Source organism: Eurosta solidaginis, unplaced genomic scaffold (assembly GCF_040869045.1).
Source record: "Eurosta solidaginis isolate ZX-2024a unplaced genomic scaffold, ASM4086904v1 ctg00000221.1, whole genome shotgun sequence".
In the NCBI taxonomy this organism is placed as follows: Eukaryota; Metazoa; Arthropoda; class Insecta; order Diptera; family Tephritidae; genus Eurosta; species Eurosta solidaginis.
In genome coordinates this window covers 445,630-471,570 of record NW_027136906.1, presented here as the reverse complement: position 1 = coordinate 471,570, position 25,941 = coordinate 445,630, and the positions used below count along the sequence as shown (strand labels likewise).

Here is a 25,941-nt window from a genome sequence, read left to right as displayed (position 1 = left end):
TTTCAAATAAAAAGATGATAAAAAAATGTTAAGGACTACCTTTATATAAATGGACCAAAAATAGTAAGCAATTTTTCCTTTAATACAGGCAAAGTCTTTTTGAATTTTTACTAAAAAACTTTAACAATAGCTCTTGTAAAAGAATTTTGGGATCTCAAACTATAAAGGCGGAGCGCAATCTTTCAATTTAAGGCAATCCATGTACTTGGGATTAACTAATTGATTATTTAAAATTTAAGCACGCGCTCTACCTTTATAATTTGAATCCCAAAATTCTTTTACAAGAGCTATTGTTGAAGTTTTTTAGTAAAAATTCAACAAGACTATGTCTGTATTAAAGGGAAAATTGCCTTCTATTTTTTGGACCATTTATATAAAGATAGTCCTAAAAATTTTTTTATCATATTTTTATTTAAAATTTTTTAGTACTGCCTACAAAACGGCAACTGCAACTTTGATTATAGCTCCGACACATAAGCAGTTTTTCATATAGATGAGTTTAACACAAGCTTATGCATTGCGAGTAGATTGCACGTATTTTTATGCAGAACGGTAGAATGAGCGACACTGGCGCCATCTGATATTGAAAAGAAGCCATCTCCCAAATTGTATTCCAAGCAAAGTATAAGAAGAAGAATTTTACAGTTGTTTTGGCTAAGGGTGTTGGCACACTTTGCAAGTGAAATTATTTTTCCCACTGGCTGGTAAATTTTCTAATATTTTTCGCAATTAAAAACTGCAATTTAACAATCGATTACGACACAAAATATGTTAACAAGTATTTTTGTTGTATAGGGAGAATGTTTACAACAGTGCTTCGCGAAATTTTGTATGTGAATGGGCAAGGCGTAATAAACTTCAATTGCCAAGTCTGAAGTTCCTTCATATTTACAAACGCAACATCTTGGTTGATTGCGGCGATATTATTGGAATGCATTAGCTTGTGTTAAACGCATCAATATGAAAGAGTGCTTATGTGTCGGCGCTTTTAGTAATTTAAGTAATTCCTAAGTGAGAATTCTTATCTTTATTTATTTGTCCAAAATATCGACCCGCTCTTTGGCGTTGCTCGGACGTACTACATCTATATCTATATTCAGCTTAGTTGACTGTAGAAATATGTATGTGTGCTACATCTAAATCGGTGAGTTTTTACACTGCGTTACAAAAACGAGCTTTAGTTCTGTCCCATTAACGCACGTCAAATATAAAAAAAAAATATATTTTTTTCAATTCTCAGATTGTCCTGATTTTTTTTATACTCAGTTGAGCAGAGTTCACAGAGTATATTAAGTTTGATTGGATAACGGTTGGTTCTACATATATAAAGGAATCGAGATAGATATAGACTTCCATATATCAAAATAATCAGGATCGAAAAAAAATTTGAATCTTGATATCCGTCCGTTAACACGATAACTTGAGTAAATTTTGAGGTATCTTGATGAAATTTGGTATGTAGGTTCCTGAGCACTCATCTCAGACCGCTATTTAAAATGAACGATATCGGACTATAACCACGCCCACTTTTTCGATATCGAAAATTTCGAAAAACCGAAAAAGTGCGATAATTCATTACAAAAGACCGATAAAGCGACGAAAGCGAAGCGGTAGATGAATTGAACTTATGACGCAAAATAGAAAATTAGTAAAATTTTGGACAATGGGCGTGGCACCGCCCACTTTTAAAAGAAGGTAATTTAAAAATTTTGCAAGCTGTAATTTGGCAGTCGTTGAAGATATCATGATGAAATTTAGCAGGAACGTTACTCTTATTACTATATGTACGCTTAAAAAAAAATTGCAAAATCGGAGAAGGACCACGCCCACTTTTAAAAAAAAATTTTTTTTAAAGTGAAATTTTAACAAAAAATTTAATATATTTACAGTATATAAGTAAATTATATCAAGATTCAACTCCAGTAATGATATGGTGCAACAAAATACAAAAATAAAATAAAATTTAAAAATGGGCGTGGCTCCACCCTTTTTCATTTAATTTGTCTAGGATACTTTTAACGCCATAAGTCGAACAAAAATTAACCAATCCTTTTGAAATTTGGTAGGGGCATAGATTTTATGGCGTTAACTGTTTTCTGTGAAAATGGGCGAAATCGGTTGATGCCACGCCCAGTTTTTATACATAGTCTTCCGTCTGTCCTTCCGCATGGCCGTTAACACGATAACTTGAGCAAAATTCGACATATCTTTACTGAGCTTAGTTCACGTACTTATCTGAACTCACTTTATCTTGGTATCAAAAATGAACGAAATCCGACTATGACCACGCCAACTTTTTCGATATCGAAAATTGCGAAAAATGAAAAAAATGCCATAATTCTATACCAAATACGAAAAAAAGGGATGAAACATGGTAAGGTAAGGATTGTTTTATTGACGCGAAATATAACTTTAGAAAAAACTCTATAAAATGGTTGTGACACCTACCATATTAAGTAGAAGAAAATGAAAAAGTTCTGCAGGGCGAAATAAAAAACCCTTAAAATCTTGGCAGGTATTACATATATAAATAAATTAGCGGTATCCAACAGATGATGTTCTGGGTCACCCTGGTCCACATTTTGGTCGATATCTGCAAAACGCCTTCACATATACAACTACCACCACTCCCTTTTAAAACTCTCATTAATACCTTTAATTTGATAATCATATCGTACAAACTCATTCTAGAGTCACCCCTGGTCCACCTTTATGGCGATATTTCGAAAAGGCGAACACCTATAGAACGAAGGCCCACTCCCTTTTAAAAATACTCATTAACACCTTTCATTTGATACCCATATCGTACAAACAAAGTCTAGAGTCACCCCTGGTCCAGAAAGGCCCACTCCCTCTTAAAATACTCATTAACACCTTTCATTTGATATCCATATCATACAAACAAATTCTAAAGTCACCCCTGGTCCACCTTTAAGGCGATATCTCGAAAAGGCGAACACCTATAAAACGAAGGCCCACTCCCTTTTAAAAATACTCATTAACACCTTTCATTTGATACCCATATCGTACAAACAAGTCTAGAGTCACCCCTGGTCCACCTTTATTGCGATACCTCGAAAATGCGTCCACCTATAGAACTAAGGCCCACTCCCTCTTAAAATACTCATTAACTCCTTTCGTTTGATACCCATATTGCACAAACGAATTCTAGAGTCACCCCTGGCCCACCTTTATGGCGATATCTCGAAACGGCGTCCACCTATAGAACTAAGGCTCACTCCCTTTTAAAATACTCATTAACACCTTTCGTTTGATGCCCATATTGTGCAAACAAATTCTAGGGTCACCCCTGGGCTACCTTTATGGCGATATCTCGAAACGGCGTCCACCTATCGAACTAAGGATTACTCCCTTTTCATTAACACCTTTCATTTGATACCCATATCGTACAAACGCATTCTAGAGTAAACCCTGATCCACCTTTACGGCTATATCCCTAAATGGCGTCCACCTATAGAACTATGGCCCACTCCCTCATAAAATACTCTTTAATGCCTTTCATTTGATACACATGTCATACAAACACATTCCAGGGTTTCCCTCGGTTCATTTTCCTACATGGTTATTTTCCCTTATGTTGTCACCTTAGCTCTCAACTGAGTATGTAATGTTCGGTTACACCCGAACTTAACCTTCCTTACTTGTTTTTCTTTTAAATGGTTATCGGTTTTTTTATAACGGTTTTAGCTCTTTAAAAAACCGAATTTTTTTTATTAGTTTTATTATATTAAAATTAAAAATTGTTACATTAAAAATTTCAATGCTTTTAAAGAAACTTAGGCCTTTTATTTTGCGTTTGTAAGCATTTGTGTCAGTATCGCGACAAATAGACCAACAATATTCGCCAAGCATATGCGTAATGTCTTCTCTTTTAAAGCGCTTTTCAAAATTTTTTACCTGGTGCGAATAAGCCTAAAGTTATTTTGAGTCGGGCACTGCATTTTTTCTCATGATAGAAATACGTTTTCGCCACAACAGAACTTAAACCAATTGTCAAAGTATACGTCTCCTAGTAGCGTAACTGTCAGCTGATCGGAACAAACACACAAACGGCATAGAGTGTGTTGTATCAAAAAATTAATTAGACGAATTTAGATGATGCAATATTGATTTTACAATTCAATGTTTCATCTGTCATACCAGTTGTAAGTGTTGTAAAAGTCATAAACAGTTTAGTGTTAGAAAGTTACTATTGATAAACTACAAATATATGAAACAATTTTTTTTTTGAACGCTTTAGTAGTTTAAAAATTTGGAGTCCCTTCAAGTTATGCCGAAAAAAGTGAAAAAAAAAATAAAAAAAAAAAAAAATCCGGAAAATCTGAGAAGTGATAAAAATCTATTCTTTAAAAAATTTGGCGCGAAACAAACATTTCCACCAGTCTGCCTGCAAAAATTCAGCTCGATTGGATCACAGAAAAAGGGTTTGGGGTTGTCTCCCCTTTCCGAAAAAGTATATTTGGCATAGGACAGAATGTGTCATGTTCGATTTTCTTAAAATTGTAGGAGCGGGTGAGTTGGACAAAGAGGATGAATGTGGTGAACTATTCTCATAATTGCAAAGCCATCGCAATCGTTGTTGGTGAATATTATCACAATTGTTGAGGAAGTAAGTTCAGCCAAAGATTTTAAAAATTATAAGATGGTACATTGTAGACTTGTAAAACTTTGTGGAACGGCTGCGCGAGGAATTCACCATACTTTTTGCTATGCTGTCCGCCTCAACATAGCTGATTTCTTAAAACTGTTTAACTCTGTAATCTTTGCTGTAATTTATTTTGCTTTTGGAAAAATGACCTATTTGAAATAAGCTGGCTGAAAAATATTGGCATAACAGCTTAAGTTAAATCAACAATGGAAAATTTGTGCAGATGTGGCAATTTCGCGCGTTCGTTGAACGAAATGTTGACAATCTATTGATCATCACTAGGAAATTAGCTACATTCCATCAACTAAGCAGCACTTTGGCAATACTACTGTTATTATTTGGCTGCTCAAACACACCCATATTAATTGTGCATTAAATATAAAATATACAACTCAAAAATGGCTCCGGTTGTTATGTCCGCAACATTTATTTGGTTCAAATACACAACCAATAATAACCAAAGCCATAATAATTACACGGGTCATCAATTCTTTCTCTGATTCAAAATCTGAACTTCCAGCGCTACCGTCATCAGCTCAGTGTCATCATTGCCAGTAGCGCCAATAACACCAAACTCGTGCCTGACACACAAAAGTCGTTTCACTCTAGAGCGCAAGTGAAATGTACTACGCACTCACTACTAAGTAGCGTCAAAAATTCGCTTGGAGTAATTGCGTCAATGAGTTACCATTGAGCTGGCACCGCATTGGCGCTGGCGCCATGCAATTTACATCACTAAAATTGCGCGAATACCCAGGCTCATGACTTTTTTAATCCCGATGGTTAAAACGAAACAGGGGCAAAACGTATGGTGTATTCCTGGTGTAGCCGTTCCACTTTGTGGAGAATGAACGACTCTACAATGCTCCCTCTTATTAATCTACGCTCTTTGGTTCAGCCAAAGAGAGTAAATTAATAAGAGGGAGCATTGTAGAGTCGTTCATTCTCCACAGAGTGGGACGGCTGCACCAGGAATACACCATACGTTTTGCTCCTGCTTCGTTTTCACCATCTGGATTAAAAAAGTCATGAGCCTGGGCATTCGCGCAATTTTAGTGGTGTAAAATGCATGGCGCCAGCGCCAATGCGGTGTCAGCTCAATGATAGCTCATTGACGCAATGACTCCAAGCGAATTTTGTACGCTACTTAGTATTGAGTGCGTAGTACATTTCACTTGCGCTATTGAATAAAACGATTTTTGTGTGTCAGGCACGAGTTTGGTACTACTGACAATGATGACAATGAGATCATGACGGTAGCGCTGGTAGTTCAGATTTTGAATCAGAGAAAGAATAGATGACCCTTGTAAATTATTATGGCTTTGGCTATTATTGGCTGTGTCTTTGAACTAAATAAATGTTGCGGACATAACAAGCAGAGTAATTTCTGAGTTTTATATTTTAAATTTAATGCATAATTAATATGGGTGTGTTTGAGCAGCCAAACAATAACAGTAGTATTGCTAAAGTGCTGCTTAGCTTCGTTCAACGAACGCGCGAAATTGCCACATCTGCTCAAATGTTGCTGAAGAACGTTATCCGCTGTCATAAAAAGTAACACGGCTGCAGCTCGAACACACCCTATATCGAGAAAGTAACAAATAGACAACTTAGCTTTTTTTTACAAATTGCTTGGCTGAGATTTTCATTTGTTGATTTAACTTAAGCTGTTATGCCAATATTTTTCAGCCAGCTTATTTTCAAATAGGTAATTTTTCCAAAGGCAAAATAAATTACAGAGTTATACAGCCTTAAAAAGTCAGCTATGTTGAGGCGGACAGCATAGCAAAAGGTATGGTGAATTCCTCGTACAGCCGGCCCACAATTTCCACAAAGCTTTAGAACTCTACAATGTACCATCGTATATTTAGAGAGTCTTTGGTTCAGCACCATTGATGATGTGGTGAATTTTCATTGGTGGTGAATATGCATCACAACAAGAGATTCCACCTCGTTTGTCATCTACTTAATTTTCACAGCTGAAAATCTTGGTGAAATTCGCATACGCCTTAAAGTCTAAAAGAATCGTGGTGAAAGTCGCGTACGCCTAAAAGTATGCAAGGACGTGCATTGAGTTGGGTCTTCAACTAGGTGGAATTCTATAACGCATGCCACACTCATGAGGCTAGCCATGAAGGTATGGCCTAATCTTCTAGATAGTTCGACTTGTGTGTTAAGTAGCTCAAATTTTTTGATCAAACAATGCAATTTCACCGAGTTTTAAACTTTATTTCAGGTTTCAAGTCTCGATTGCATTCAAAATCGATTGCACGATTCCCGATTTAAAACTAGTTTTCTCAATACCTCGTTCCATGCCCCACCTAGCGGAATTTTTTTGATAAAATATTGCATTGTCGCCGGGTTCTGATTTACGGCCCAAGTTTCATGTCTCTAGTTCATCGGGAAGTTACTCGAAAATCGATTGCAAGATTCCCCCCGTTTTTAAAAGATTTGCAGTTTTCTTGACTAAAGCGCCACCTAGCGGAAATTTGTTTTCTATAAGTTATATTGTCACCAGGCCTCTAACAAAGTGCCAAGTTTCAAGTCTCTAGGTAACCGGAAAGTTAGTTAAAAATGGACTGAAATATTCCCAAATTAAATTTGTTTTTTTACTGTCTCGATCCGCGTGCCACCTAGCGAATTTGTTTTGATCAAATGTTGTATTGTCACCGGGTTCTGACCCGCGGCCCTAGTTTCAAGTCTCTAGCTCACCGGCAAGTTACTCAAAAATAGACCGCAAGATTCCCCTCGTTTTTCAGGGATTTGTAGTTATCTCAATTAGCACGCCACCTAGCGGAACTTTGTTTTCTATAAATTATATTGTGACTGGGTCTCGAACTATGTGCTAAGTTACAAGTCTCTAGGTAACCGGGAAGTTAGTTAAAAATGGGTTGAAAGATTCCCAAATTAATTTTCCTAATATCTCAATCAATTTATCACCTGGCCGAATTTTATGTCTCTACCTCATCGAGAAGTTACTCGAAAATCGATCGCAAAATTCCCCCAGTTTTTAAAGGATTTGTAGTTATCTCACTTAGCGCGCCACCTAGCGGAATTTTGTTTTCTGTATATTGTATTGTCACCAAGCCTCGAACTATGTGTCAAGATTCAAGTCTAAATTTGTCTTCTTATCTTAAAATTTGTTTTCTTACTATCTCGATCCGAGTGCCACCTAGCGATTTTTTATCAAATGTTAAATTGTCACCGGGTGCTGACGCACGGCCCAAGTTTCAAGTCTCTAGCTCACCGGCAAGTTACTCAAAAATCGTTCGCTAGATTCCCCTTGCTTTTCAGGGATTTTTATTTTCTCAATTAGCACGCCACCTGGCGGAACTTTGTTTTCTATAAATGGTATTGTCACCGAGTCTCTAGGTAACCGGGAAGTTAGTTAAAAATGGATTAAAAAATTCCCAAATTAAAATAAATTTTCCTAATATCTCGATCCATGCGCCACCTGGTGGAATTTTTTTGATAAAATATTTCATTGTCAGCGGGTTCTGACTTACGGCTCAAGTTTAATATCTCCAGCTCACCGGAAAGTTACTCAAAATCGATTGCAAGATTCCCCTCGTTTTTCAAGGATTTGTAGTTATCTCAATTAACACGCCACCTAGCGGAACTTTGTTTTCTATAAATTATATTGTCACCAAGCCTCGAACTGTGCGCCAAGTTTCAAGTCTCTAGGTCACCGGGAAGGTAGTTAAAAATGGATTGAAAAATTCCCAAATCAAAATTAATTTTCCTAATGTCTCGATCCATGCTCCACCTAGCAAAATTTTTTTGATCAAATGTTGCATTGTCACCAGGTTCTGACTCACGGCCTAAGCTTCAAATCTCTAGCTCACCGGGCAGTTACTTAAAAATCGATCGCAAGATTCCCTGCATTTTTTCAGGGATTTTCGTTTATCTCGATTCATCTGCCACCTGGCACCATTTTGTTTTCCACGAGTTTTATTGCCATCGACTCGCTAACTATGTGCTAAGTTTTAAGTCTCTGGATTACCGAGAAGTTAGTTAAAAGTCGATTGCATTCCATTTTATAATTAATTTTCTGTATATCTCGATCCGTGCCCCACCTAGCGGATTTTTTTTTTTCACTTGCATTGTAATGTCCCCCAGATCTGAACTATGTTCTAAGTATCAAGTGTCTAGCTCAACGGGAAGTTACCGAAAAAGAGTTTTCCGCGGGCCAAAAATTCGTATGGAAATGAGGGGACAAACATGAAAGGGACTTAATATAAAAATAGTAATAGTAAAAAGGTGGCCTGTCGTAAGGCAGTGAAGCAATATTCACTTCTTAGTGACATGTAGACTCTATATTAGCTATTATAAAAATACCAAAGTACTCAATTTTAGAATATGTACAAAAAATTTACAAATAAAGGAAATAAATAAAAATTTACAAAATAAAACCTTTGTTCAGAAAATAAAAAAGTAACACTAAAGTCTAACAACGCTGAGTGTGAAAGAAAAACATTAAAAATAAATATCACCATACAAGTATGCAACGGCACGCGTGCTTTTAACTTAAAGACGTAATAAAAGAAAAAAAAAAAACAAAACAATTTAACGCCAACCATATCAGGCGTGGATGGTATCTGCTGAAATCACGTAATAAAACACTTGCACTCGTTTATTTGTAGACAAGGAATGTGACCAAAGTGTTACGTACATATGTATGTATGTGCTTGTGTGTGAATATGTATGTATGTGTCAATGTGGGTTGCGATAGGCTTGTTTGTATAGTTTGTTGTATTTGTATTGCGGTTGTCCACACGCTTGGTAGCAATTCTGTTAACAGGAATCTGTATAACATTAAAGTGCGTGGTGAGCACACCAATTTTTAGCTATCTGCGGATGGGTTTTGGGTATACACGAGGGGGACTAGGCCATGTTCGGTTAAATAATTAATTCAACATACTCATGGATTTGTAAACATTTTTGCTCATGGTATGGGGGATTCCTGAATGTAAGTGTAAGCGTGTGGTATATATGGTATGCTATATGGGGGATATACATATGTATAATGTAAGCGTAGGCGTAGTATGGGGTATTGTATCGAAGTCACTATCTGCGGGATACAGTTGACATTACAAAGTAAGATAGCAAAGCGAGGAAGGGAGAAGAAGAAGGGTAAGGAGATGAAAGAAAAGGAAAGGAAAGGAAAGGAAAGTAAAGAAAGGAAAGGAAAGGAAAAGAAAGGAAGGTAAAGGAAAAGAAAGGAAAGGAATGAAAAGGAAATCAAACGAAAGGAAAAGGAAAGGAAATGAAAGAATGGAAAGGAAAGGAAAGGAAAGGACAGGAAAGGAAAGGATTGGAAAAGAAAGGAAAGCAAAGGAAAGAAAAGGAAAGGAAAGGAAAGGAAAGAAAAGGAAAGAAAATTAAAGGAAAGGAAAGGAAAGAATGGAAAGGAAATGAAAGAAAAGGAAAGGGAAAGAAATGAGAGGAAAGGATAAGAAAGAGCAGGAAAGGAAAGGAAGAATTAATGGAAAGCAAAGAAAAGAAAAGAAGAAAAGGGGAAAGTAGTTATAGGTGTGTTATTGAAGAAATGTCGATTTACCATCGATATGCTATCAAGAGTTACAAGTTTTTGATAAGGTATCGGTTTGTTATCGAAAATAATTTGATTATGGATCGAAAAATTGTCATTGATATTTTGTCAAAAAGTTTTGGTTTTTATATTTCAAACTCAGTGCGTTGGTGCCACCGAAGCCTGGTGCACCTGCCCCATGGCTGCTCAAGACACCGTATTAAACCTGCTTTCGATAGACATACACATATTATATACGTTGGCACAGATTAAACTGACTCAGGGAATTTGGGTACTAGATGGATACTCAGAAAACGCATAGCATTATCTTTAATTTAATTTCGCCGGGAACTTTTAATTTCAAAATATATAAATTTCCGCGCAAATTGCAGATTGCTAGCGGCTTTGCACAATAAATCAAAGTAAGAATGATTGCAAGAGGGACATGGCGGCATACTAAGCCACGCCTATGGATCCAAAATAGACTCAGGTGTGGTGTATTCTCATATCCAAGTGATTTTCACGTCGTTCAAACTGCTGTCTTACTGTTAGGTATTTTAAGCAGAAGTCCTCACGATTTTTCGGGCTTGCAAACCACTCGATGTCTGGAACATAACTGACAAACTATCTATCTTTTCTAGCAAAAGGCTCTAGCTGCACCATACTCTTGCTAAAAGCAAGTAGGGGCATACAAACTTAAAGCTGCATTAACCAACACTCTGGACATATGGATTATTTGAGTTCCTTGAAATAGAAAATGATTCTGCTGATGACCTGACAAATAGCGGCTCAGCGAAAGGAGGAGAAGGTTGCCTAGCGTCAAAGCAGGCATACCCCTGGAGATAGCCAAGAGGGAAATTCGGTATTTTTAAGTGAACAGAGCTCAGAAAAAGTCGAATAGCACTATGGTGTGTGAAATTTCAGGAGTTACAAAGCCAGACTACAAAGAAAGGAGGATAAGTAGAATATTGGGTAGCGATGTGCACCTGTCGTTCGGCTTAAGGCATGCATGCGGAAAAGATGGGTACTCCTCATAATGACATTGGAAAAGTTGTAAAGACGTAACTGCGAAAGAGAGTGTTGATAATTTTCTATGTATATGCCCAGCTCTAGCTAGAATACGCTTAGGATACTTTGGAAGCCGCTTTTTGGAAAATATGGTTAGATTACCAGAACAAAGGATTCCAAGTATATAAAAAGCTTGGGCTGGTTGTAGTACATAGATAACATGTAGGTTCAAACGAGTTTTAAGGCATCAAAATGGCTTTTATTTAGCTACTTGGGGAACCTCGATTGCATCCACCTATCCTTCAATCTAAATTGAAATATGAAAACAAAAATCAATTTAAATTTTTTTGTTATATCGGGCTACTGATTTGTAAAATCGTACGTTCGACTAGATCTCAAGGTCTTAACAAAAATTATTTTATCTTATTATCATTATGATAAATTTTTTCTTAAATGAAAAAAAAAAAATTTAAATTAGATTAGGAAAAAGAAAAAATTTAAAAAACTGCTCATGGCTCAACTATATGGTTGACTCATCTCATAAGCTGATTTTATTTTTTTCATTTCACTGGAGAAGGGATTGTCAAAAGGAAAATGAAATGAAACCAACACATTGACAACATTTTCTAACAACACACAAAAACTGCTAAGTTTTATGTTTTCATTCCATTCCTTTCGCCTAACACCAACACGCAGATTTTGAAAATTTGAGCAAAGCTATGTGGAGATGAGCCAACCATATAGTTGAGCCATGCAACTGTCAAATCTCGTTGTATAAATCCATTTTGGAAACTGCTATATTCCTTCATCAGCAACGTTTAGGCGTCGCTGCTATAACCATTCAGCTATCACAGGGGTTGTTTTTTTGTCTTCAAATTTCTACTTCTATCCTGTTTCTTGTCAATTGATTCTCACAGCGCTGCGACATCTGTTGCAGATTCGTTGTGAAAATTGAATTGGAGAATTAGATCAACGCCCTTCTTCTAATAAGATAAAATAATTATTTACTTATCAAATAAATTATTGTTAAGGCCTTGAGCTCGATTCGAACCCGCGATCTTTCGTAATTTAAACAAATGCAAATAAATTGCACACTTGTACACACAAAATGCAGATGTATGGGCGAAATCTTGGTTAATGAAGTATCTGGCTTAAGGGCTGTATATTCGATGGTGTGACTTTGTCTCCGGTTCCCTCATGCTCTAATGCTGACATAAGCGGATATGACTCCAAGCAAAAGTAATGTGAGATATAATACGCTTACAGCTGACCAGACTTAATGGCCCAGATTTTTTTAATGGTGATATGCTTTATGTTAATTGGATCTATGTCCTCTATCAGGTGTTGGTGGAAGTCCCACTAAATATGCTGTTCTTCACCTGGCCACGCGATTCCCTTGATACGAAAAATATATATATACCAAAATATTGAAATATGACATTTAATATTTATTTGGTTTCGGTTTGTCAAGGGAATTCGCATAGGTCTTTCAGATATTTACCTAAATGTGAGTAGCGCAACTCATGTGAGTAGGAAAACTCTCACTCAGCTCAATTCTTCACCAAGTGAGCGAACTGTTGGTAATGCCCTCGTAGTTCTATTTGTATAAACGGGACGCCATGACGTATACGCAACATTTTCTTCATTCAGTGGGCTTGCTGGTAGGCACACCATGTACAAGCTGCATACGCACATACATAATTTTTCCCGTTCGTATTTAGTAGATACTTGTGTGCAGCCAGTAATATTTGTACAAGATTTTATTTTATTACTTTTCCACTTGTTTGCTAAAGTAATAAATGTGGGACAACGAAATGTGTACAGTACATAGACGGAAATTCGTGAATGGTGACGGTGAATATGTATGTACACATTTGAGTTTATATTGTTCGGCGCCTACCAGCAAAGCTATCGTGTAAGCTGCCGGAGCTCATGAGTATTTCTGTAACTCGGTAGCTGTTTAAATGAAGAAATTTATTTTAGTTTCTTTTTTTAGTGGCAATATTAGATGCGTAAATGTAAATAGTGTACTGCGGTTCGACAGCAGACCGTGCTAACAAATTTGTGTGATTATCTTATTATAGCACCATATATTTAATGGTTCTTATTAAGTAACAAATAGAGAAATATTTCTGGTTGGAATATTTTCCGAAAACGAAATTGAAATATGTAGTTGTAGAAAGCCCGAAAATAAGGGGACAGGTAGAGAACGCGCAGTAAAGAAGATGTTAGAGGATAAGTTAGGTTGAGCTGGCCGGTCCATGAGAACGTTAGGCGAAATGACAACACTTATGCTTACATTCTGTGTTCTCCCATACAGCATACCAACACCTTACACTACGCCTTAACTTAAGTTCAATCTACATTTCATCATATAGCGTACTACATGCAAATGCTCCGCTTACGTTAACAATTTTTTTACTCTTACACGCTGGATTCCCACACACCGTGAGCAGGGAAATAGAAATGGTGTCGCTAACTGCCAACGGCGGGACAAAACGTCGGGAAAACGTTTCTATATTGTTCGTATCATTGCCCATACTAAACAATATATTTTTTTGTTGCTTGGACTGTAAAATTTTCATATGAATCGTATTAAGCACAACTTTGTTAAAATCTCCAAAGGTCCTGGTTGACTGCACCTCCTGCACATGGCATTGATGGAAATTCCCATTTTTCTTGCGGGTGGCCAAATGGGGAGTGCCCTGCCATTATAAATATTTTCTTCTTAGTCAATTTTAGTAAAAACGTTTTTCTTTTGGTAATCCTCAATGAGTCAATAGAGTTCCAATTTTGAACAGCGGTTTTCTTGAAATAGGTAAGAATGTCACATTTTATTCGTGTTAGTTTCCATGTAACACGTTTACAGGGCTCTACACCAGGAACTAACAGTTAGTCTCTATTCATAGTATTTATGCTGCAAAGATACTATCTCAATTTGGAAGACGGTTTGAGAGTGATACCTATAGCTTTTCAAAAGAGACCCCTGCACTAGTACCATAGTTCCTTTGGAATGCGTCAGTGAATAGTGTATTGACATCTTCTTTAAATATATTGCGGCTGAAAAATCCGTTTTCTAGGATATTTTTATCTTAAAGTTCTTCTCAAAGCACAATGAAGGCGAAAAATAATCTGTTATCGAATCAATATCGGATATCTCTGCAGGTATACTCCTTCTCGTTCCAGCAACTATACTTCCTGATTCTGATGGCAAAGGAAGTAGCTGTAAGGCATATGTAGAGTTCCAGCGGCTGTTGGTTCAGGAAAACATTTTGTCTGTGGACACAACTTACGTGCACCACGAAGACCAAACTTAGACTCACAAAGGGTCTACATTTAAACTCTTATATACCTAACATAAGATTACTATTACTTTCGTAGACACTATTGTAAAGCGTAAGCAAAACAAATAAGGAAGGCTAAGTTCGGGTTTAACCGAACATTACATATTCAGCTGAGAGCGATGGAGACAAAATAAAGGAAAATCACCATGTAGGAAAATGAACCGAGGGAAACCCTGGAATGTGTTTGTATGACATGTGTATCAAATGAAAGCTATTAAAGAGTATTTTATGAGGGAGTGGGCCATAGTTCTATAGGTGGACGCCTTTTCGGGATATCGCCATAAACGTGGACCAGGGGTGACTTTAGAATTTGTTTGTACTATATGGGTTCAAATGAAAGGTGTTAATGAGTATTTTAAAAGGGCGTGGGCCTTAGATCTATAGGTGGACGCCTTTTTGAGACATCGCCATAAAGGTGGAGCAGGGTGACTCTAGAATTTGTTTGTACAATATGGGTATCAAACGAAAGGTGCTAATGAGTAATTAAAAAGGGAGTGGGACTTGGTTCTATAGGTGGACGCCTTCTCGAGATATCGCCATAAAGGTGGACCAGGGGTGACTGTAGAATTTGTTTGTACGATATGGGTATCAAATGAAAGGTGTTAATGAGTATTTTAAAAGGGAGTGGGCCTTAGTTCTATAGGTGGACGCCTTTTCGGAATATCGTTATAAAAGTGGACCAGGGTTGACTCTAGAACTCGTTTGTACAATATGGGTATCAAACGAAAGGTGTTAATAAGTGTTTTAAATTTGAGTGGGCCTTAGTTCTATGGGTGGACGCCTTTTCGGGATATCGCAATAAACGTGGACCAGGGGTGACTTTAGAATTTGCTTGTACGATATGGATATCAAATGAAAGGTGCTAATGAGTATTTTAAAAGGGCGCGGGCTTAGTTCTATAGGCGGACGCCTTTTCGAGATATCGCCATAAAGGTGGACCAGGGGTGACTCTAGAATGCGTTTGTACAATATGGGTATCAAACGAAAGGTGCTAATGAGTAATTAAAAAGGGAGTGGGACTTGGTTCTATAGGTGGACGCCTTCTCGAGATATCGCCATAAAGGTGGACCAGGGGTGACTGTAGAATTTGTTTGTACAATATGGGTATCAAACGAAAGGTGCTAATGAGTAATTAAAAAGGGAGTGGGACTTGGTTCTATAGGTGGACGCCTTCTCGAGATATCGCCATAAAGGTGGACCAGGGGTGACTGTAGAATTTGTATGTACGATATGGGTATCAAACGAAAGGTGTTAATGAGTAATTAAAAGGGGAGTGGGCCTTAGTTCTATAGGTGGACGCCTTTTCGGAATATCGTTATAAAAGTGGACCAGGGTTGACTCTAGAACTCGTTTGTACAATATGGGTATCAAACGAAAGGTGTTAATAAGTGTTTTAAATTTGAGTGGGCCTTAGTTCTATGGGTGGACGCCTTTTCGGGATATCGCCATAAACGTGGACCAGGGGTGACTTTAGAATTTGCTTGTACGATATGGATATCAAATGAAAGGTGCTAATGAGTATTTTAAAAGGGCGCGGGCTTAGTTCTATAGGCGGAAGCCTTTTCGAGATATCGCCATAAAGGTGGACCAGGGGTGACTCTAGAATGCGTTTGTACAATATGGGTATCAAACGAAAGATGTTAATGAGTAATTAAAAAGGGAGTGGGACTTGGTTCTATAGGTGGACGCCTTCTCGAGATATCGCCATAAAGGTGGACCAGGGGTGACTGTAGAATTTGTTTGTACAATATGGGTATCAAACGAAAGGTGCTAATGAGTAATTAAAAAGGGAGTGGGACTTGGTTCTATAGGTGGACGCCTTCTCGAGATATCGCCATAAAGGTGGACCAGGGGTGACTGTAGAATTTGTATGTACGATATGGGTATCAAACGAAAGGTGTTAATGAGTAATTAAAAGGGGAGTGGGCCTTAGTTCTATAGGTGGACGCCTTTTCGGAATATCGTTATAAAAGTGGACCAGGGTTGACTCTAGAACTCGTTTGTACAATATGGGTATCAAACGAAAGGTGTTAATAAGTGTTTTAAATTTGAGTGGGCCTTAGTTCTATGGGTGGACGCCTTTTCGGGATATCGCCATAAACGTGGACCAGGGGTGACTTTAGAATTTGCTTGTACGATATGGATATCAAATGAAAGGTGCTAATGAGTATTTTAAAAGGGCGCGGGCTTAGTTCTATAGGCGGAAGCCTTTTCGAGATATCGCCATAAAGGTGGACCAGGGGTGACTCTAGAATGCGTTTGTACAATATGGGTATCAAACGAAAGATGTTAATGAGTAATTAAAAAGGGAGTGGGACTTGGTTCTATAGGTGGACGCCTTCTCGAGATATCGCCATAAAGGTGGACCAGGGGTGACTGTAGAATTTGTTTGTATGATATGGGTATCAAACGAAAGGTGCTAATGAGTAATTAAAAAGGGAGTGGGACTTGGTTCTATAGGTGGACGCCTTCTCGAGATATCGCCATAAAGGTGGACCAGGGGTGACTGTAGAATTTGTATGTACGATATGGGTATCAAACGAAAGGTGTTAATGAGTAATTAAAAGGGGAGTGGGCCTTAGTTCTATAGGTGGACGCCTTTTCGGAATATCGTTATAAAAGTGGACCAGGGTTGACTCTAGAACTCGTTTGTACAATATGGGTATCAAACGAAAGGTGTTAATAAGTGTTTTAAATTTGAGTGGGCCTTAGTTCTATGGGTGGACGCCTTTTCGGGATATCGCCATAAACGTGGACCAGGGGTGACTTTAGAATTTGCTTGTACGATATGGATATCAAATGAAAGGTGCTAATGAGTATTTTAAAAGGGCGCGGGCTTAGTTCTATAGGCGGAAGCCTTTTCGAGATATCGCCATAAAGGTGGACCAGGGGTGACTCTAGAATGCGTTTGTACAATATGGGTATCAAACGAAAGATGTTAATGAGTAATTAAAAAGGGAGTGGGACTTGGTTCTATAGGTGGACGCCTTCTCGAGATATCGCCATAAAGGTGGACCAGGGGTGACTTTAGAATTTGCTTGTACGATATGGATATCAAATGAAAGGTGCTAATGAGTATTTTAAAAGGGCGTGGGCTTAGTTCTATGGGCGGACGCCTTTTCGAGATATCGCCATAAAGGTGGACCAGGGGTGACTCCAGAATGCGTTTGTACAATATGGGTATCAAACGAAAGATGTTAATGAGTAATTAAAAAGGGAGTGGGACTTGGTTCTATAGGTGGACGCCTTCTCGAGATATCGCCATAAAGGTGGACCAGGGGTGACTGTAGAATTTGTTTGTACGATATGGGTATCAGATGAAAGGTGTTAATGAGTATTTTAAAAGGGAGTGGGCCTTAGTTCTATAGGTGGACGCCTTTTCGGAATATCGTTATAAAAGTGGACCAGGATGAATCTAGAATTCGTTTGTACAATATGGGTATCAAATGAAAGGTGTTAATAAGTGTTTTAAATGGGAGTGGGCCTTAGTTCTATGGGTGGACGCCTTTTCGGGATATCGCCATTAACGTGGACCAGGGGTGACTTTAGAATTTGTTTGTACGATATGGGTATCAAATGAAAGGTGTTAATGAGTATTTTAAAAGGGCGTGGGCCTTAGATCTATAGGTGGACGCCTTTTCGAGACATCGCCATAAAGGTGGACCAGGGTGACTCTAGAATTTGTTTGTACAATATGGGTATCAAACGAAAGGCGTTAATGAGTAATTAAAAAGGGAGTGGGCCTTAGTTTTATAGATGGACGCCTTTTCGAGATATCGTTATAAAGGTGGACCAGGGATGACTCTAGAATGCGTTTGTACGATATGGGTATCAAATTAAAGGTATTAATGAGGGTTTTAAAAGGGAGTGGTGGTAGTTGTATATGTGAAGGCGTTTTCGAGATATCGATCAAAATGTGGACCTGGTTGACCCAGAACATCATCTGTCAGGTACCGCTACTTTATTTATATATGTAATACCACCAACAGTGTTCCTGCCAAGATTTCAAGTGCTTTTGATTTCGCCCTGCAGAACTTTTTCATTTTCTTCTACTTAATATGGTAGGTGTCACACCCATTTTACCAAGTTTTTTTCTAAAGTTATATTTTGCGTCAATCAATAAAACAATCCAATTACCTTACCATGTTTCATCCCTTTTTTCGTATTTGGTATAGAATTATGGCATTTTTTTCATTTTTCGTAATTTTCGATATCGGAAAAGTGGGCGTGGTCATAGCCGGATTTCGGCCATTTTTTATACCAATACAAAGTGAGTTCGCATAAGTACGTGAACTGAGTTTAGTAAAGATATATCGGTTGTTGCTCAAGTTATCGTTTTAACGGCGTGTCTTCAACCGATTTCGCCCTTTTTCACATAAAAAAGTTTTCGTCCTAGAATCTAAGCCCCTTCACAAGGATTGGTAAATTTTTGTTCGAATTATGGCATTAAAAGTACCCTAGACAAATTAAATGAAAAAGGGCGGAGCCACGCTCTTTTTGAAATTTTCCTTTATTCTTGTATTTGGTTGCACCATATCATTACTGGAGTTGAATGTTGACATAATATACTTATATACTGTAAAGATATTAAATTTTTTGTTAAAATTTTACTTTAAAACATTTTTTTTTAAGTAGGCGTGGTCGCTCTCCGATTTTTCTATTTTTATTAAGCATACGTATGTAATAGGAGTAACGTTCCTGCCAAATTTCGTCATGATATCTTCAATGACTGCCAAATTACAGCTTGCAAAACTTTTAAATTAACTTCTTTTAAAAGTAGGCGGTGCCACACCCATTGTCCACAGTTTTACTAATTTTCTATTCTGCGTTATAAATTCAACTCACCTGCAATGTTCGTCGCTTTATCCGTCTTTGGTAATAAATTATCGCACTTTTTCAGTTTTTCGGAACTTTCGATATCGAAAAGTGGGCGTGGGTATAGTCCGATGTCGTTAATTTTAAATAGCGATCTGAGATGAGTGCCCAGGAACCTACATACCAAATTTAATCAAAATACCTCAAAATTTACTCAAGTTATCGTGTTAACAGGCGGACGGACTGACGGACGGACGGACATGGCTCAATAAAATTTTTTTTCGATACTGATGATTTTGATATATGGAAGTCTATATCTATCTCGATGTCTTTATACCTTTACAACCAACCGTTATCCAATCTAAGTTAATGTATCTACTCTGTGAGCTCTGCTCAACTGAGTATAAAAATGAATGTTGTGTGCTTATATTTGTGCGTGATTGAGCCAAAGTGGATAAATTATGATAAGAGACGTCACTCGTTACTCGCAGCCATTTGCTCGATATTTTCTAAGAAGTAGTCGGTGTTTTTTTTTTGGGCGAGATTTGCATAAAATGTCTTCTATACATGGCCGTGGGATATTTGTGTTTATTTTTCCGACTGTATTTAATTAACTATTTAATTCTCTTTCTAAAAATCACAGTTGTACAAGGTGTTTACACCGCATGGATAAATGCGAGACAATACAAAAGTGGCCCTCTTAGAAAGCTTTCGGCATCAATTTTTTGATTTCCAGCGAGTTACTCGCCACTCGTAGCAGATTGGTGGCTCTTATTATATTTATCCTCTTGGTTTGAGCAGACTTAATTCAATTGTAGTACTTTTCCAATATCCTCTTTTATTACAACGATTGATTACTTATCCTTTCGATATTTTCTATTCCTTTTCCAGTGTGTCGCCAAAATATCATCGGTTTATTGGCAAAGCAATGAAGAAAGTGTAGAGAATGAAAAACATCAAAAAATACCTGTACTTGAATCACGTGAAACGGTTGTGGAAAAATCACGGCTGCGGGATAAGGGGTTAGAAGGTAAAGAAATTTATTACGTTGTTATGTATTATATACATTGGACTGTCTACCATACTTAAGCGACTGTGGTCAAGTTTCAACTTGGAAAGCTTTGTGAACAGGCGTTAAATAAGCTCATATAAAAACTGATTTCTAAAATTTGCTTATGCAATATAAAAGCACTAAATAAAAAAACCGAAAGCATTAAAAATGTTACTTTCACCTGAATAGAAGCAGGACTCTCACAAGCTAATATCTTAAATCACTAGTAGTTTTGCAGCACGGTTAGTGTTACCCAATCTTAATCAATTTCAGAAAAATTTATTACCGTTTGCAATGTTATGGGTCGAACTTGTTTTTTTCCTGGCCCAATAAGAACTCAGAAAAGGATTTAAATCTGAAGGGAATACAAAATTCCCAACCGATCTCATCATTAAAGATAAGCGCATTAATTCTTACTGCCAAGCTCGTTTCAACAATGTCGTATATCAAAGCTTACTCGACCATTATCTTTAAAAAGAAGGATCGGTTTCACCAAACAAATTACCTCGTCTTGGTGGCGCCTGGTGATGCAAGGGTATAGAGCGCTCGTATCACGCACATGGAGAAAAACTAAAGTAGTTTTCCTATTCAAAGCGTTTTAAGAAAGCCATAAGTATACCGAAGGTTTTTGAGAGATTTCAAAACAAAAATACCAGAGCCAAAACCTGCTTAGGAATAATATACTTAATTGAAAGGCTTTCCATGAGTTCTCTGGTTCTGTTGAAAGATCATATACAAGCAATCCTCCCGAATTGGCTTCCTAAATTTAGTGAGAGCATTCAAAAGCTTAAGAAGACAAACACATCTGAGCATGCACCCAAAAATTTCGGACAGTATAAGTTTACAAGCACGCATAAGCTCTGTTATAATGTCAAAAATAATGGGAAGAGGACTTCATAGTTACAGAGAACCAGAATGTAACAGAAGCTATTAGAATCTTTCCCATAGAAACACTATAGATAAAACTGCAGGCTTGTCAAAATATCGCGCTAAGAACTGCCTCGGGATATGCTAGAAACTTGGAATATAGTTCAGAACCAGATGACAATGCAATAATAAGAAAAAAAATGCCGCTAGGTGGCGCAAGGATTGAGATATTCGCTTCGAGATTTCGCTCATATTGTGAACACATAATACATACATGAACAGAAATCTACCTACGCAAAAATCGCCGCTAGGTGGCGCAAGGATCTAGATATTCACAAAAATCGTATTTGTGGTCCGATTTCGCTCATATTTGAAACACATAATACATACAAGAATAGAAAGCAACCTATGAAAAAAATCGCCGGTAGGTGGCGCAAGGATCGAGATATTCACAAAATCGTATTCGTGGTCCGATTTCCCTCATATTTTGAACACATAATACACACAAGAATAGAAAGCGACCTGTGAAAAAAAATCGCCGCTAAGTGGCGCATGGATCGAGATATTCACAAAAATCGTATTTGTGGTCCGATTTGGCTCATATTTGGAACACATAATAAATACATGAACAGAAATCGACCTATGGGAAAAATTGCCGCTAGGTGTAGCAAGGATCGAGATATTCACAAAAATCGTATTTGTGGTCCGATTTGGCTCGTGTTTGGAACACATAATACACATAAGAATAGAAAGCGACATATGAAAAAATTGACGCTAGGTGGCGCAAGCATCGATATATTCACAGAAATTGTTGTATTTGTAGTCCGATTTGGCTCATGGTTGGAGCACATAATACAAAGAATAAAAAGCAACATATGAAAAAAAAATCGCCGCTAAGTCGCGCAAGGATCCAGATATTCACAAAAATCATATTTGTGGTCCGATTTCGCTCACATTGGGAACACATAATACATACATGAATAGAAAGCGAACTATGAAATAAAATAACTAAAAAAAAATTTTTAAGTTAAACGGTTTTATTGAAAACAATACCTATCATCCAAACAATGTTGAGTGTTTTTATTTGAGATTGTTATTAGTTAACGTGAATGTCCCAAAATCATTTCAAGAATTGAGTACAGTCAACGGTCATTCGTGTCAAACATACCGTGAAGCATGCCAGCTTTTGAAATTGTTGGAGGATGATGAACATTGGGATTCAACACTCCATGATGCATCTATTTCGGCTCATCATCAACAAATACGAATGCTATTTGCCATTATATTATCAACATGTATGCCAATAAATCCAATGGAACAAATATAAACATTATATTGCAGAAGATAATTTAATTCGTATGCGTCATCATGCAAGAAATCATGATTTGTTGATTACTTTGGAAATGTACAACGAGGCTTTAATAATAATTGAAGATATGTGTCTAAGGATTGCAAAGAAAATATTAGTATAATTGGGTATGAGCGCACAAAATCGTGAGATGCATGATCTCTTTGATCGTTAATTGCAACGTGAGCCGGAATTCAATTCTAATGATTTTCGTTTATTTGTACAATCGAATATAACCATAATGAATATTTAGCAAAAACTTGTATATGACACAATAATGCAAGCCATTTCCAATAATGCAGGTGGATTATATTTCTTGGATGCACCTGGTAGTACAGGCAAAACGTTCGTTATATCACTGATTTTAGCGACTGTTCGACCGGAACAGAAAATTGCATTGGCACTTGCATCTTCGGAAATTGCTGCTATATTATTAGAAGGTGGTCGGACAGCAAACTCTGCATTAAAATTGCCATTGAATGTACAGGTGATTGAAACTCCAACTTGCAATATTTCAAGAAATTCTGCTATGGCAAAAGTTCTGCGATTAACTTCAATTATTTTATGGGATGAGTGTACAATGGCGAAAAAATTACTAGAAGCATTTAATCGAACAGTGCAAGATTTACATGGCAATCAACAGCTTTTTGGTGGTGCTTTGATATTACTGTCAGGGGATTTTCGACAAACATTGCCTGTAATTCCTCGATCAACTCCTGCTGATGAAACAAATGCCTGTTTGAAGTCATCAGTTCTTTGGAGATATGTACAAAAATTGACACTGAGCATTAATATGCGCATTCACCTACAAAATGATCCAGCTGCCCATGAGTTTTCAAAACAATTGTAAGAAATTGGTGATGGCAAAATACAAATCGACAGAACCAATGGATTGATCACAGTACCAAACAATCTTTGTAGAATTACGAAATCCATAGATGAATTGATTGAATGTGTTATTCCAAATATTTTTCAGAATTACAGAAATCATGACTGTTTGAGAGAATGCGTCATTTTAGCACCGAAGAGCATTCATATCAATGCCATTGATTTTCAAATTCAAGCAAAACTCCCAGGTATAGTCACGACATATAAACCAATTGACAGTGCTATGAATCAAGATGAAGCAATGAATTATCCAATTGAATTTTTAAATTCATTAGAACCGGTTGGTATGCCACCGCATTGTTTGAATCTGAAAGTGGGTTCTTTGATTATATTATTGCAAAATATTAATCCACCCAAAACTGTGTAATGGCACTAGATTGGCAGTGAAAAATTTATTGCCAAATTTGATTGAAGCTACGATCTTAACTGGTAAATCAAAAGGAGAAGTTTGTTTAATACCGCGTATCCCTTTGATTCCAACTGATATGCCATTTGAATTCAAATGATTACAATATCCTGATATATCATTTGCGATGTCCATCAACAAAGCCCAAGAGCAAACACTTAACGCTTGTGGTGTGAATTTGGAGGAATCATGTTTTTAATATGGCCAACTTTATGTTGGCGGCCACCGTGGTGTGATGGTAGCGTGCTCCGCCTATCACACCGTATGCCCTGGGTTCAACTCCCGGGCAAAGCAACATCAAAATTTTAGAAATAAGGTTTTTCAATTAGAAGAAAATTTTTCTAAGCGGGGTCGCCCCTCGGCAGTGTTTGGCAAGCGCTCCGGGTGTATTTCTGCCATGAAAAGCTCTCAGTGAAAACTCATCTGCCTTGCAGATGCCGTTCGGAGTCGGCATAAAACATGTAGGTCCCGTCCGGCCAATTTGTAGGGAAAATCAAGAGGAGCACGACGCAAATTGGAAGAGAAGCTCGGCCTTAGATCTCTTCGGAGGTTATCGCGCCTTACATTTATTTATTTAACTTTATGTTGCCTTCCAGAGTCGGTACCCCCAGCCGTTTGTTTATTCATGCTCAAAATGGAAAAACAAAAATATTGTTTATCCAAATGTTTGGATTAAGTTTTAAAATAGCTAGCAAATAATAAAATATCTTTTTTTTTGTAATAAATGAGTTTTATTTAATATTTCACTTTATACGTAGCGAAGCACGTACCTGGCCGCTAGTGATACAATAATAATTATATAAAAGAAAGGTCCTAGGTACTGGTCATCACACTCCTCATCAATCTAGGGCGTTGATCAGACAAATAAATAAAAGCTTGGGTTGCATCAAATTTCTATTGATAGTCAACCGCTCATATCTTTAAAAATCATATTTTCTTATATGTATAAGTAAGACCAACTGAAACTTAACCACGTTTTTAGAAATTTCTCGCACCCAACGCTTTTATTTATTTGTGTGATCAACGCCATAGATTGGTGAGGAGTGTGATAACTTATACCTCGGACGTACCTAATTATCTTTTAGTATTATTATTACTTAATGTAAATATTGTTTTCAATAAAACCTTTTAAATTAAATTTTTTTTAATTATTTTTTTGTTATTGGATATAGGTTGTTATCTGTGATAAACCGAACTACTTCTGGTTAATCTTTAAATGCTTTCTCTAATAAAAAATTAAAGCAAAAATTTGGGTCTCCCAATTACAATACCTCACATGAAGTAGTCTTAAAATTTTCTTTTCAATTTCCATTTAAACACACATGCATAGGAACTCTCATCTCATTGCAGTTTCATTTTAAATACAATTTTAATTGTTGGTTTATTATTACAGATAATCAACTTAAAGATGCAAGCACTTCATCAGCAGCCACATCAACGGCGGCGTCATCAATTCCACTAGCTACACGAAATTCGATATTGCTACATATCACACCCACATTAATCCTGCTTACGTTTCCCGCCATTGCAGCTATGCTGCCACTTCTAATAGCATTTCTATGTCAATATTGCCAATTTAATATTAATCCACCCGAGCGAGGTTCTCGCTTGTTGGCGTGTCATGACTATAGCAACAACAACTACTGGTGGCGGTGGACATATAACTTTCACACTAATGGTAGATGACAATTAGCTTTGGCATATTAAATAAATACGATATGATGGAAAGATGCTGCAGCAGTTAAAAAAGCAGTAGCAGCAGCACCACCAAAATCATCAGCATCATGAACTTAGTGTATAACAGAGAAATTACTCAGCCGTCGTCATTGATTAGTATAAATTGTTGTAGATTAAGTCAATTTATCTTTTCTTTACTTTTTTTCATATTTATCATAAAATTATTACTACTTGAACTGAATAGCAAAACGTGTAAATTTTCTTGTGTAAAAAAATTTTAATGACAAGTAAATTGAAAGTTGATATGATTATGTTATATTGTTATATAGATACTAAAA

The 25,941-nt window shown here is 37.1% G+C and overlaps 1 protein-coding gene across 1 annotated transcript in view; it reads left to right on the top strand.

Moving 5' to 3' along the window:
• Nucleotides 1–25,631, top strand: part of LOC137235753 (uncharacterized) — a 184,912-nt gene extending 159,281 nt beyond the window's left edge. Inside the window, exons 5-6 of the mRNA XM_067758609.1 lie at nt 20,258–20,396; nt 25,320–25,631. Coding sequence (XP_067614710.1) covers nt 20,258–20,396; nt 25,320–25,612 — 432 coding nt within the window. The 3' untranslated portion in view covers nt 25,613–25,631. The remainder of the gene's footprint in view (nt 1–20,257; nt 20,397–25,319) is intronic.
• The last annotated feature ends 310 nt before the right edge of the window (nt 25,632–25,941 follow it).